General features: G+C 42.1%; 1 protein-coding gene across 1 annotated transcript in view; it reads left to right on the forward strand.

The window, feature by feature from the left end:
- The window catches only part of LOC113800629 (neither inactivation nor afterpotential protein C), a 91050-nt gene that overhangs the window by 58500 nt on the left and 17550 nt on the right, over positions 1-15000 (forward strand). Inside the window, exons 14-19 of the mRNA XM_070123387.1 lie at positions 3273-3447; positions 4818-4947; positions 5666-5879; positions 6418-6559; positions 7006-7159; positions 9887-10017. Of these exons, the coding sequence (XP_069979488.1) occupies positions 3273-3447; positions 4818-4947; positions 5666-5879; positions 6418-6559; positions 7006-7159; positions 9887-10017 (946 nt within the window). The remainder of the gene's footprint in view (positions 1-3272; positions 3448-4817; positions 4948-5665; positions 5880-6417; positions 6560-7005; positions 7160-9886; positions 10018-15000) is intronic.

The raw sequence follows: 15000 nt of genomic DNA on the forward strand, positions 1-15000 counted from the left end.
CCACAAACTTTTCTGTTTTTCCATTTCTTATTCCTTTCGTCATTTTTTTTTTTTTTCTCCACAAACTTTTCTGTTTTTCCTTTCTCATTCCTTTCGTCATTTGTTTCCTCCACAAACTTTTGTTTTTTTCATTCTCATTTATTTCGTCATTTGTTTCCTCCACAAACTTTTCTGTTTTTCCATTCTCATTCCTTTCGTCATTTGTTTCCTCCACAAACTTTTCTGTTTTTTCATTCTCATTCATTTCGTCACTTGTTTCCTCCACAAACTTTTCTGTTTTTCCATTCTCATTCATTTCGTCACTTGTTTCCTCCACAAACTTTTCTGTTTTTCCATTCTCATTCCTTTCGTCATTTGTCTCCTCCACAAACTTTTCTGTTTTTCCTTTCTCATTCATTTCGTCATTTTTCCTTTCTCATTCATTTCGTCATAAATTTTTCTGTTTTTTTCCATTCTCATTCATTTCGTTTTTGTTTTGTTTTTCTCCACAAACTTTTCTGTTTTTTTCCATTCTCATTCATTTCGTTTTTGTTTTGTTTTTCTCCACAAACTTTTCTGTTTTTCCTTTCTCATTCATTTCGTTATTTGTTTCCTCCACAAACTTTTCTGTTTTTCCTTTCTCATTCATTTCGTCACTTGTTTCCTCCACAAACTTTTTTTTTCCATTCTCATTCATTTCGTCATTTTTTCCTCCACAAACTTTTCTGTTTTTCCATTCTCATTCCTTTCGTCACTTGTTTCCTCCACAAACTTTTCTGTTTTTCCATTCTCATTCATTTCGTCATTTGTTTCCTCCACAAACTTTTCTGTTTTTCCATTCTCATTCTTTTCGTCATTTGTTTCCTCCACAAACTTTTGTTTTTTTTCCTTTCTCATTCATTTCGTCATTTGTTTCCTCCACAAACTTTTCTGTTTTTCCATTCTCATTCCTTTCGTCATTTGTTTCCTCCACAAACTTTTCTATTTTTCCATTCTCATTCCTTTCGTCATTTGTTTCCTCCACAAACTTTTCTGTTTTTCCATTCTCATTCATTTCCTCATTTGTTTCCTCCACGAACTTTTCTGTTTTTCCATTCTCATTCATTTCGTCATTTGTTTCCTACACAAACTTTTCTGTTTTTCCATTCTCATTCCTTTCGTCATTTGTTTCCTCCACAAACTTTTTCTGTTTTTCCATTCTCATTCCTTTCGTCATTTGTTTCCTCCTCAAACTTTTCTGTTTTTTTTTCCATTCTCATTCATTTCGTCATTTGTTTCCTCCACAAACTTTTCTGTTTTTCCATTCTCATTCATTTCGTCACTTGTTTCCTCCACAAACTTTTCTGTTTTTCCTTCTCATTCATTTCGTCATTTGTTTCCTCCTCAAACTTTTCTGTTTTTCCTTCTCATTCATTTCGTCCTTTGTTTCCTCCTCAAACTTTTCTATTTTTCCATTCTCATTCCTTTCGTCATTTGTTTCCTCCACAAACTTTTCTGTTTTTTCCATTCTCATTCATTTCGTCATTTGTTTCTTCCACAAACTTTTCTGTTTTTCCATTCTCATTCATTTCGTCATTTGTTTCTTCCACAAACTTTTCTGTTTTTCCATTCTCATTCATTTCGTCATTTGTTTCCTCCACAAACTTTTCTCTCTTTCCATTCTCATTCATTTCGTCACTTGTTTCCTCCACAAACTTTTCTGTTTTTCCTTCTCATTCATTTCGTCATTTGTTTCCTCCACAAACTTTTCTGTTTTTTCCATTCTCATTCATTTCGTCATTTGTTTCTTCCACAAACTTTTCTGTTTTTCCATTCTCATTCATTTCGTCATTTGTTTCCTCCACAAACTTTTCTGTTTTTCCATTTCTCATTCCTTTCGTCATTTGTTTCCTCCACAAACTTTTTTCTATTTTTCCTTTCTCATTCATTTCGTCATTTGTTTCCTCCACAAACTTTTTCTATTTTTCTTTTCTCATTCATTTCGTCATTTATTTCCTCCTCAAACTTTTCTGTTTTTCCTTTCTCATTCATTTCGTCATTTTTTCCTCCACAAACTTTTCTGTTTTTCCTTTCTCATTCATTTCGTTATTTGTTTCCTCCACAAACTTTCCTGTTTTTTTCATTCTCATTCATTTCGTCATTTGTTTCCTCCACAAACTTTTCTGTTTTTCCATTCTCATTCATTTCGTCATTTATTTCCTCCACAAACTTTTTCTGTCTTTCCATTCTCATTCATTTCGTCATTTGTTTCCTCCACAAACTTTTCTGTTTTTCCTTTCTCATTCATTTCGTCATTTGTTTCCTCCACAAACTTTTCTGTTTTTTCCATTCTCATTCATTTCGTCATTTGTTTCCTCCACAAACTTTTCTATTTTTCCATTCTCATTCCTTTCGTCATTTGTTTCCTCCACAAACTCTCAATCTCTCCTCATTTTCCCTCATTTTCCTTTCAGAGGTAAGAGCATCTTCCATAATTTTCTGTTGTACATTTTCTAAAGTATCCCATTCTATGTAGCTTCTCCGTTTTCTTTTGATAATTCCTTCCCTGCCTTTACTTGTTATCTTTAATTATCGTGTCCCCTTCATTTTCCTATTTTTTACCATCTTTCCTCTTCCCTTTCTCCTTATTCTTTAGCTTATCTCTTCCCCACCTCTCTCTCTCTCCTCTCTCTTCTCGTTATTTTTGTTGTTGTTGTTACCTCTTCCCTAGCTCCTCCTACTTCTCGTAAACTTCTTATTTTGCTCTCTCCCCCTTCCCTCTCCTCATTATATCCCTCACCATTTCCCCCCCTATCCCTGATCACCTCCTCGCTAACTCTCCTCATCTCCCTATCGCACTCATCACCCCACCCCCTCCACCCTCCTCCTCCTCCTCCCTCTTCATTATCAATCTAACTTTCTCCCTCCCCCCCCCCTCCTTCTCCCTCTTCATTATCAATCTTACTTTCTCCCTTCCCCCCTCCTCCTTCTCCCTCTTCATTATCAATCTAACTTTCTCCCTTCCCCCCCCCTCCTTCTCCCTCTTCATTATCAATCTAACTTTCTTCCTTCCCCCCTCCTCCTTCTCCCTCTTCATTATCAATCTAACTTTCTCCCTTCCCCCCTCCTCTTTCTCCCTCTTCATTATCAATCTAACTTTCTCCCTTCCCCCCTCCTCCTTCTCCCTCTTCATTATCAATCTAACTTTCTCCCTTCCCCCCCCCCCCCTCCTTCTCCCTCTTCATTATCAATCTAACCCCTCCTTCTCCCTCTTCATTATCAATCTAACTTTCTCCCTTTTTCCCCCCTTCCAGAGGCGAGAGCAACTTCCACATCTTCTACTACCTCTACGACGGCCTCTCCCAGAGCTCGAGACTCGCTCGCTACGGCCTCAAGCTGGGTCGGAAGTACCACTACCTGGCCAAGCATCCCTTCGACAACGAGGTCACGAATGCCCAGCGCTTCAATAAGGCCGAGGAAGCCCTGCAGGTGAGAGAAGCGGGGGGGGTGGGGGTGGGGAAGGGGTGGAGGGGGGGAGGGGGTGGGGGCGGGGTAGGGTGGGGTAGGGAGGAGGTTGGAGGGGTTGGAGGTAGGGGTTGGGGGAGTTGGAGGGGGCAGGGGGAGGGGGAGGGGAAGGGGTTGGAGGGGCAGATGGAGGGATTGCGGGGTTGGAGGGGCAGAGGGAGGGGGTTGGGGGGGATGGAGAGGTTGGAAGGGCAGGGGGAGGGGAGGGGTTGGGAGGGCAGGGGGAGGGATTGCGGGGTTGGAGGGGCAGGGGGAGGGGTGGCGGGGTTGGAGGGGGAGTGGGAGGGCAGGGTTGGAGGGGGAGGGGCAGGGGGAGGGGGTGGCGGGGTCGGAGGGGGAGGGGTTGGGGGAGAGGTTTGTAGGGTTGGTGGCTTATATTGGTTTGATTTTCTTTTATTATTATTTGTTCTTGGGTATATATACGTGTGTGTGTGTGTAGATGTATATATATGTGTATAGATAGATAGATTGATAAATAGATGTGTAGATATATAAGAAGTTTTTTTCTATTTTGAGAGGACTTCTTACGTATTGTTAAAACAGTTTTTCTTTTAATAAAGTAAAGAATGAAAGAAAAAAATAAAAGGATGCATTCTTTTGAGCAAGTTTTTTTCTCCAATGTACACAATCAGCCTCTCACAGCAGAACGAACACCACTCCTTCTCGAAACCAATCCCCAATCACCAGCTAATCTTGTCCTCATACCCTCTTGCCCACACCTCAGGTAAAAAAAAAAAAATAAATAAATAAAAAATAAAAAACGTAAAAAAAAATTCGCTTTCTCGAAACCAATCCCCAATCCCCAGCTAATCTTGCCTCTCATGCCCTCACGCCCTTCGCCTTCTCGAGATCAATCCCCAATCACCAGATAATCTTGCCCCCATGCCCTCTTGCCCACACCTCTGGTAAAAAAGAAGAAAAAAAAAAAAAAACTTCGCCTTCTCGAAACCAATCCCCAATCACCAGCTAATCTTGCCCTCATGCCCTCTTGCCCACACCTCAGGTAAAAAAGAAAAAAAAAGCGTAAAAAAACACTTCGCCTTCTCGAAACCAATCCCCAATCACCAGATAATCTTGTCCTCATGCCCTCTTGCCCACACCTCTGGTAAAAAAAAAAAAAAAAAAAAAAAAAAAAACACTTCACCTTCTCGAAACCAATCCCCAATCCCCAGCTAATCTTGCCTCTCACGCTCTCTTGCCCTTCGCCTTCTCGAGACCAATCCCCAATCACCAGCTAATCTTATCTTGCCCTCATGCTCTCACGCCCTTCGCCCTCTCAAAACCAGCTAATCTTGCCTCTCACGCTCTCTTCCCCTTCTCCCGACCCCCGACAGATCATCGGCTTTACAGACCGCGAGATCCACACCATCTACCTGATCTTGGCCGCCATTCTCAACATCGGCAACATTGACTTCCAAGGAGACACGCAGGCGACCATCGCGGACATGGAGCCGGTGAAGGAAGGTGGGCGCTCCTGTTGGGTCACGGGGTTGCTCCTGTTGGGTCTGGTGTTGGTGGTCTGTTGCTGTGTTTGGGGGGGAGAAAATGCTGTTGCTTGAGGATACGTACATACATATACAGACGTGAACACAAGCACAAACACAATCACATGAACACAAAAATGAAAATGAAACTAGCCACATATTTTCTCGTTGTGGCGAGTTTCATTTCCATATTTACACATATACACACAAGCCTATATATATGTGTGTGTGTGTGTGATATATATATATATATATATATATATATATATATATATATATATATATATGTGTGTGTGTGTGTGTGTGTGTGTGTGTGTGTGTGTGTGTGTGTGTGTGTGTGTGTGTGTGTGTGTGTGTGTGTGTGTGTGTGTGTGTGTGTGTGTATACTCGTATATATGTGCGCGTGTGTGTGTGTGTGTGTTTGTGTATGTGTGAGTGAGTGTATGTTTGTATGTGTGTATGTATGTGTGTGTGTGCACGCGCATATATATGTGTATGTATGAATATGTCCAAGTCTTTTCCAGTAGACAGAGAAAGCAATAAGCACATACTCATCTCTAAGTAGATAATAAATAATGATATACACATCTCTAAGTAGATAATGAATAAGTAGATACGTATCTCTCGAGCCATTCTTCCCGCGCCTACTTTTCCGATCACGCCCGCCTCAACCCCACCTCCGCCCGCCCCTTCTGCAGTGTGCCGCCTGCTGGACGCTGACGAGAAGAAGCTGGCGTGGGCGCTGTGCAACTGCTGCGTGGTGAAGCCCGGGGGACAGGTGGACCAGAGGAAGAAGACGGCGGAGGAGGCCATGAGCGGTGCCGACGCCCTGGCACGCACACTCTACTGCAGGGTGGTCGACTTCCTGGTCAACATGATCAACACCAAGATGTCGGTCACGAGGCTGGTCTTGTGAGTGGAGTCCATTGTTTTTGTTTTCTTTTCTTTTCTTTTCTTTTCTTTCTTTCTTTTTTAAGTACGTTACTGTTATTATTATTTTATTTCATTTATTTTTAATAATAATGATATTGATGATAATGATAATGATAATAATGATAAAGGTCATGATAGTAGTAGCACTGATAGTAATGATAATACTACTACTAAGGATAATGATAAAGTAATAGTGATGATCATAATAATAACAATAAAAATAACAGTAACACTGATAATAATGATAATAATAATAACAATGATGATAATGATAATGGTAATAATCTCATAATGTATATATGTGTATGCATATATATATATATATATATATATATATATATATATATATATATATATACACACATACATACATACATACATACACACACACATATATATATATCTGTAGAAGGAAAGGAGAAAAAAAATGTAAAATGAAAAATAAAGAAAAGGGGAAAAAGCCAAGACATACCTCCCCCTGACACTGACCCCCCTTCCTACCCCTTCCTTCCCACAGCGGCGACCCCTACGCTGTGGGTGTTCTCGACATGTTCGGGTTCGAAGCCAATGACCACAACACGCTCGAGAACCTGCTGGTGAACGTGGCCAACGAGCAAGTCCAGTACTACTACAACCAGTACATCTTTAACTGGGAGATGGTGAGATGTGGGAAGATATTTCGTCTTTTTTTTTGGGGGGGGGAGGGGGTTCTAAGTTTTTTTTTTTTTTTTTTTTTTTTTGTCTTGATTCATATATAGTTAGATAGAAAGGTAGATTGGCTGACTGATGGAAAGGTAGATAGATAAATCGATAAATGGATATACAGAGATGATTAGACACGTACATGATGTCATTATCATACTCACCATCTATATAAATATCATAATCTGACTCTTTCTCTTCTTCTTCCTCTTCCTCCTCAACTACCTTTTCCTCTTCTTTCTTCCCTCTCCATTTTTCCCCTTTCCTTCTTTGACGTTTTCCCTCCTTCCCCCCTTTCCCATTTCCGCCTCCCCCCCTTTCCCTCTTTCCCCCTTCCCTCCTTCCCTCCTCTCCCCCTTCCCTCCTCCCCTCCTCCCCTCCTTTCCCCCTTCCCCCCCAACAGCAAGACTACTCCGAGGAAGGCATCCCCACCAAGAACTTCAGCTTCCCCGACAACCGACACATCCTGGAGTTGTTCCTTGGCAAGAGCACGGGGATCTTCGCCATCCTGGAGGACGAGAGTCGGGAGACCAATGGCAATGATATGTCTTTCGCGAGTGAGTGCTTGGCGTTTCGCTTTGGGGGAGAGGAGGAGGAGGGGGTTGCAGGGGGATGGGTGGGAAGGGGGTTAAAGGGGGATGGGTGGGGGTTGGGTAGGGAGGAAAGGGAGGGGAGGGGAGGGAAGGGGGAGGGGGATGGGTAGGGATGGGTGGGAAGGGGGTTGGGTGGGGATGGGTGGGAAGGGGGTTGGGTGGGGAGGGGGTTCGAAGGGGGGAGGGAAGGGAAGGGGGTTGGGTGTGGGGAGGGGGGTTGAAGGGGGATGGGTGGGGAGGGGGTTGCAGGGGGATGGGTGGGAAGGGGGTTATAGGGGGTTGGGTGGGGAAGGGGGTTAAAGGGGGATGGGTGGGGAGGGAAGGGGGTTGGAAAGGGAGGGTGGGAAGGGGGTTGCAGGGGGGAGGGAGGGATGGGGGTTGTCGGGGGATGGGTGGGGAAGGGGGTTATAGGAGGAGGGAGGGGGTTGCAGGGGGAATGGGTTGGGAGGGAGGGAAGGGGGTTGGGTGGGGAGGGGGTTGAAGGGGGATGGGTGGGGAGGGAAGGGGGAGAGGGGTTTACAGGGGGATGGGTGGGAAGGGGGTTCGAAGGGGGGATGGGTGGGGAGGGGAGGGGGTTGGAAAGGGAGGGTGGGAAGGGGGTTGCAGGGGGGAGGGAGGGATGGGGGTTGTCGGGGGGATGGGTGGGGAAGGGGGTTATAGGAGGAGGGAGGGGGGTTGCAGGGGGGATGGGTTGGGAGGGGGGTTGGGTAGGGAGGGAGGGAAGGGGGTTGGGTGGGGAGGGGGTTGAAGGGGGATGGGTGGGGAGGGAAGGGGGAGAGGGTTACAGGGGGATGGGTGGGAAGGGGGTTCGAAGGGGGATGGGTGGGGAGGGGGTTGAAGGGGATGCGGGAGGGAAGGGGGTTGGGTAGGGAGGGAAGGGAAGGGGGTTGGGTAGGGAGGGAGGGGAAAGGGGGGTTTTAAAGGGGGAGGGAGGGGAGGGGATTGCAGGAGGAGGGAGGGAAGGGGGTTGCAGGGGGAGGGAGGGGAGGGGGTTAGAATGGGAGGGATGGAAGGGGGTTGGATGGGTATGGGGAGAGGGGGTCGTGGGATGTAGGGGAGGTGTTAGTTTGTTTGTTTTTCAGGTCGTTTGGTTATGTGTCAAGGGCTTAATGGAGGACAACGCATAACAGTGAGGGTATGGTAATATCTATTCAAGAAGTTAAATATGTCCAACACACACACATATATAATCGTATGTGTGTGTTTGTATACATATATAATTTATATGTGAGTGTGTATTTGCATGTACGTGTACGTCCGTGTGCACATACATCTGTACCATCTTTCTTCCCTGCATATATATACACCAAAAACCTCAGCGCCATACCACAGCACTATATATATTATTATATGTATATATTTCATAGATCAGATTTAACCCGAAATAAGTAGGTATCGTTTTCCCGTCTCCCTTGCTATTACCATCGTTAAATTTCCGTCATTTTTATATATTTCTTGGCTATTTCAAAACACAACCTAGATATAGAGCATTTTTTATTTATTTATTTAATTATTTATTTATTCATTTATCTTTTTTTTTTTTTTTTTTTTTTTTTTTTTTTTTTTTTTTTTTTAAAGTGAAGTGATTGGGTGAAAGGCATTTGTCTCTATTTTTGTCTTATTTTTGTGACCTCTTTAGAAATAGATGAGAGTGACGTCAGAGGTTTTCTCGTATTGATGAGGGTGTAAACAATGACATCCTCTCACAAACACATTTATAAAAAAGAGAAAAATGTAAGTGAAAATAAAGAGAACTTGGTTCTCTGATAAGTATCACCTGCTTCGTTATATTTTTTGTATATTCATTTTTTTCGTATAACGTTATCATCATCATCATCATCATCAATACTATCATTATTATTATCATCTTTGTCGTCATCTTCATCGTCTTCGTCTTTTATTTTTTATCATCATCACCATCATCACATCATCATCATTATCATCAATGTCTTCGTCTTTTATTTTTCTATCATCATCATCACCATCATCATCACCACCACCACCACCACCATCATCGTCGTCTTCGTCTGTTATTTTTCTATCATCACCACCACCACCACCACCATCACCACCATTGTCTTCGTCTGTTATTTTTCTATCATCATCATCACCATCATCACCCCCACCCCCACCACCCCCACCCACCACCACCACCCCCTTTATCACCCCCACCCCTACCACCCTCCACCCCCACCCCTACCACCCCCACCACCACCATATCCCTCACCTTCTCTCTCCCTCCCCGTTTCTATCATCATCATCACCACCACCACCACCACCCCCACCCCCACCACCACCCCCACCCCTACCATATCCCTCACCTTCTCTCTCCCTCCCCGTTTCTATCATCATCATCACCACCCCTACCACCCCCACCCCCACCATATCCCTCACCTTCTCTCTCCCTCCCCGTTTCTATCATCATCATCACCACCCCTACCACCACCACCCCCACCACCCCCACCATATCCCTCACCTTCTCTCTCCCTCCCCGTTTCTATCATCATCATCACCACCACCCCCACCACCACCACCACCCCCACCATCCACCACCCCCACCACCCCCACCACCATATCCCTCACCTTCTCTCTCCCTCCCCGTTTCTATCATCATCACCACCACCCCTACCACCACCCCTACCACCCCCACCCCCACCACATCCCTCACCTTCTCTCTCCCTCCCCGAGCAGACACGATAGAGGCGGAAGCAGCTCGCTACGTGCAGTACTACTTCAGGAAGTGGAAAACGCGCACCCTGTTCCAGCAGCTTCAGCTCTACAGGGCGGAGAAGCAGCAGCAGCTCGTGTATTTCTCGCAGCAGGTAAGGGAAGGGGAGAAAAAGGGGTGAGGGGAAGGGGAGGGAGGGGGTTGGGGTGGTTGGGGGGGTAAGGGGTGTGGGAGGGGAAGGGGGGGAGAGGAGGGGGGAGAGGGAGGAGGGGGGTTGGAAGAGGAGGGGGGATAGGGAGTGAGGAAGGGGAGGGGGTAAGGGGGTGAGGGGAGGGAGGGGTAAGAGGAGGGTGAGGAGGGGGGTTGTATGGGGGTGAGGGGGGTGAGGGAGGGTGGAAGAGGAGGGTGGGGGGTAAGGGGATGGGCAGAGGGGGAGGGGGAAAAGGGGGTGAGGGAGGGGGTTGAGGGGAGGGGGGGAGGGAGTGGGAAGAGGAGGGTGCGGGTAGGGGGATTGTGGGGGGGAGGGAGGGAGGGGGAAGAGGAAGGGGTGGGTAGGGGGATTGTGTTGGAGGGTAAGGGGGTGAAGGAGAAGGTGGGCAGAGGGGAGGGGGAAGAGGAGGGTGGGGGTAGGGGGATTGTGTGTGGGGTGAGGGGGTGGACAGAGGGGAGGGGGATTGTGTGGAGAGGTAAGGGGGTGAGGGAGGGGGTGGGAAGAGAAAGGCGGGGGTAGGTGAATTGTGCGGGGGGAGGTTGGGGTTGGTCAGAGGGGAGGGGGAAGAGGAAGATGGGGGTAGGGGAAGTGTGTGGGGGGGTGGTTGGGAGATTGTGGGGGGGGGAAGGGTAGAGGGAAAGGGAGGGTGGGATGCGGGGAAGGTCACATATTTCTTATCAATTTATCATATCTATTATTTATGTGTATTAATCTTATGATTTTCTTTATTCTTACTTATTCCCTTATTCTTTCATTCTCCGTCACAATAAAAGAAAAAAATAATAATAACATAGAAACATAATTAGTTTTCAAATTAACTTGATAAACCGAAGTCAGAAATATGAAGAGATGATGATAATGGAAATGATAATGACGATAATGAAAATAATGGTCATGTTAACACTAATGATGATTATAACAGTAATTACAATGACAGTGATAATGATAACAGTAATGATGATAATGATGGTAACAATGGTATTAATGATGATGACAATAGCATTAATGATAAGGATAATGATGATTATAAAATAATGATAATAATAATAATAATAACAGCAATGATCATAATAACAAAAACGCTAAAGATAAAGATAATTATGAAAAAGATGAAAATGATAATGATTATAATAGTAATAATAATTACTATTACTATTACAGTAATAGTAATGATATTGATAATACTGATGATAGTAATGATAACGATTATAAAACAAATCAATGATGGTATCAATAAGGAGTTAATTATGAGGAATTTTATATCCTTTTCATCCTTGCGTGTACGTCACTGTATTTATATCTGTATATATCAATAAACATGTGTGTGTGTGTGTGTGTATGTGTATATATATATACATTTATATAAATATTCATGTATATATTTATATATGTAAATATATGAATATATACATATGCATATATATACATACATACATATATATATATATATATATATATATATATATATATATATATATATATATATATATATATATATATATATATATATATAGATGCATATTATATATATGTACATATATACATATACATACATATATACATATATGTATGTGTGTATATATGTATATATATATATATATATATATATATATATATATATATATATATATATATATATATGATATATACGATATAGATATATGTATATATATACAATATATATATTTATAATTATATGTGTGTGTATGTGTGTTTGTATGTGTGTGTGATCAAATATATACACAAACACGCACACATAGACAACCAGTTTATTCTGGAGTTCGTGTGCACTACGACCCCCTTTACCAAATAAGGCCAAGGGAATCCTTTATAATGTAATAATTCAAGTCCAACAAGATTACATCGCCGTGGAAGTAATGAACTTAACAATCGGATTGTCTTCTCCTCCTTTGCTCTTAGTCTTGGTCCTGTTGTGGTGTGAAGTGATGGGGAAATTAAGTGGCAAACATTAGGATTGTGTTTATTTTTCAGTTTATTTTACTTGAAGGAAAAAAAATGCATCGAGGACGAAGCAACAGATAGGTGTGTAGATTAAAAAGATATATATGTGTATATATATATATATATATATATATATATATATATATATATATAGAGAGAGAGAGAGAGAGAGAGAGGAGAGAGAGAGAGAGAGAGAGAGAGAGAGAGAGAGAGAGAGAGAGAGAGAGAGAGAGAGAGAGAGAGAGAGAGAGAGAGAGAGAGAGAAAGACAGAGAGAGAGAGAGAGAGAGAGAGAGAGAGAGAGATAAATGTAGGTATCTAGCGATATATCTGTGGATGTTCGTTCAAATACACACATACATAATGAATACATGCACGTAGATTGTTTTTTCTTTAATCATTCATCTTCTACAGACATTTCCCAACAGCTACTCCTAACAGGTAACTTGTGAACTTGAAAGGAGTCGAGATATTGTTTGAACACAAGGACATGATTGTGCCAAGAGACTCCACTTTGATCCCAAATTCAGCGCTTAAATACATACACGTGGACGGAATGTCCCAAATCCTTCCAACACCAGACTGTTTGAGAGAGAGAGAGAGAGAGGGAGGGAGTGAGAGAGAGGAAGAGAGAGAGAGAGAGGATGGGGGGTGAAGGGAGAGAGAGAGAGAGAGAGAGATTGACAGAGACAGAGAAAGAGAGAGGGAGAATGAGAGAGAGAGAGAGAGAGATTGGCAGAGACAGAGAAAGAGAGAGGGAGAGAGAGAGAGAGAGAGAGAGAGACAAAGAAAGAGAGAGGGAGAGAGAGAGAGAGAGAGAGAGAGAGATTGACAGAGACAGAGAAAGATAGAGGGAGAGAGAGAGATTGGCATAGACAGAGAAAGAGAGAGGGAGAATGAGAGAGAGAGAGAGAGATTGACATAGACAGAGACAGAGAAAGGGGGAGAGGAGAGAGACAAAGAAATAGAGAGGGAGAGAGAGAGAACGAGAAGGAGAGAGGGAGAGAGACAGAGACAGAGACAAAGAGAGAGAGAGAACGAGAAGGAGAGAGGGAGGGCGCAGTGCTAATGGTTACCACGTGTCGAGTTTCTCTGTCGATGAACCCTCTAAATCCGACTAAACCCACAGCAAGGACAAAGAGAAGTTGTTAGATACATATTTAGCAAATATTTCAAGCTTAAATATTTGTCTTAAATCAACAAGCTTTTCTTTTTTGTTTTGTTCTTCCTCGGTGCAGAAAATGATAATGTTGTTAATGAAATACTTTAGGTACAGTTTAGCTTGGCCATTCTTTCATCGAAATTCACTCCTCGTTTTGTTTTTAATGGAACGATGGAAATGGAAATATTTAAAGTACGTTGTTAATGCCAATATAATTTCGTGTAATGCATAACTGAATTTGATTATATATTTTTTTCTTTTTTCGTCTGATAGAGGTGATTAACGGAAGATACTGACTACACTGTAGCGAACAACAGAAAATGTTATCCGTAGTTAAAACGCGTTATGAATTTTATGTCTAAAACTATTTTTCATTAGGACAGTGGTTAAGACTTGTTCACAATTCCCTTCATGAATACCCTAGTACTGAACAAGATGAAGGAAAATGCAAACATGTCTTGAATATTTAAATGTGTGTGTTGACAAGAGAAGACAGGGAAAGTTTACCGCAAACAACAGCGTTTTCGTGAGAGCTGTTCAAGGGTTTAATGCAATGGAAACGCAAGCCGGTATCAGCTGTTATTAGCAACCATAAAAGACCCTTATATCTCTTACTCGTTTGTCCCACATTGTTAGATTAAAAGGGCTTTGGTGCTTATTCCCTTCTGCGAATGATAAATATTGATTACTAAATAGCCTAGATTTTATTCACCCGCTTCGAAAATAAGTATAATGACCTTTTGTGACCGTCGACTGATATTTCCAGCATCAATTTTCAAAAGGATATTCATTTCAGAATCGTGAAAACCCTCTTGAGCGAAAAAGAAGTGAAATATTTCTAGTTCTCATTGACAAACTATACCATAAGAAGACAACTGATGTTTGTTTTGTTTCCTTTAAGCATACAAATAATTCTTTAGTAATGTGCCAAAAACTCTAGAAACTCACGTCATTGATGTGTTAATTAGTAAAAGCTTTGTAGGTGGAACAACTGTGCCACTCTATTTACTTAATGAAAGCAGACGATAAAACACCTAATGGATGTTTTAAACAGCCATACGAACGATGGGACTTTTATTAGTCGGATATAAGTTGGATAAAAGTCGAGATTTCATCTCTGGATGCGAGCAAGTTACAAAGAGTTTATTTACAATGCAATTTTGACTGCAAATGCATATAGCTTTGTTATCTTGATTAAAGGATTCACTTTTGACTGGTAATACGTTACGTAAGTGTGTGTGCATATAGGTGCGTTTGGGTGTGTACATATATATATAATATATATATATATATATATATATATATATATATATATATATATATATATATATATAAGCGTGTGTGTGTCTGTGATATTAGCATGATCATTATTGTAATAAACATCATCATCAATATTATTATTATCATTGTTGTATTACCATCATTATCATTCCTCTTAGCTCAGACATCAACCCTCAGTGCACAACCCAAACAAGCACAAGCAACCTTCTCGATGCAAATTCAACAATCAACAAAACAATTTCCACAGTCCATAAACCATTTAACTTCAAAACACTTCTACGGCAGTATAAACTCATCTCAAAGTCCAAAACACCAAGGCCTGCAATGAAAGGGTTTCAGTAGTCCTCTAGTGTGCTGCAATAATCCTGCAAAGTGCAATGAGCTTACTGGCATCGACTCGATCCTCTATATTTACTTGTTATAATTACTCTATATGTATATTTATATTTATATATTATATTTACTCATTTATATTTATATTTATGTATTATATTTACTCTATATTTACTATGTTTACTTGTT

This window comes from Penaeus vannamei, chromosome 7 (genome assembly GCF_042767895.1).
Source record: "Penaeus vannamei isolate JL-2024 chromosome 7, ASM4276789v1, whole genome shotgun sequence".
Lineage (NCBI taxonomy): Eukaryota > Metazoa > Arthropoda > Malacostraca > Decapoda > Penaeidae > Penaeus > Penaeus vannamei.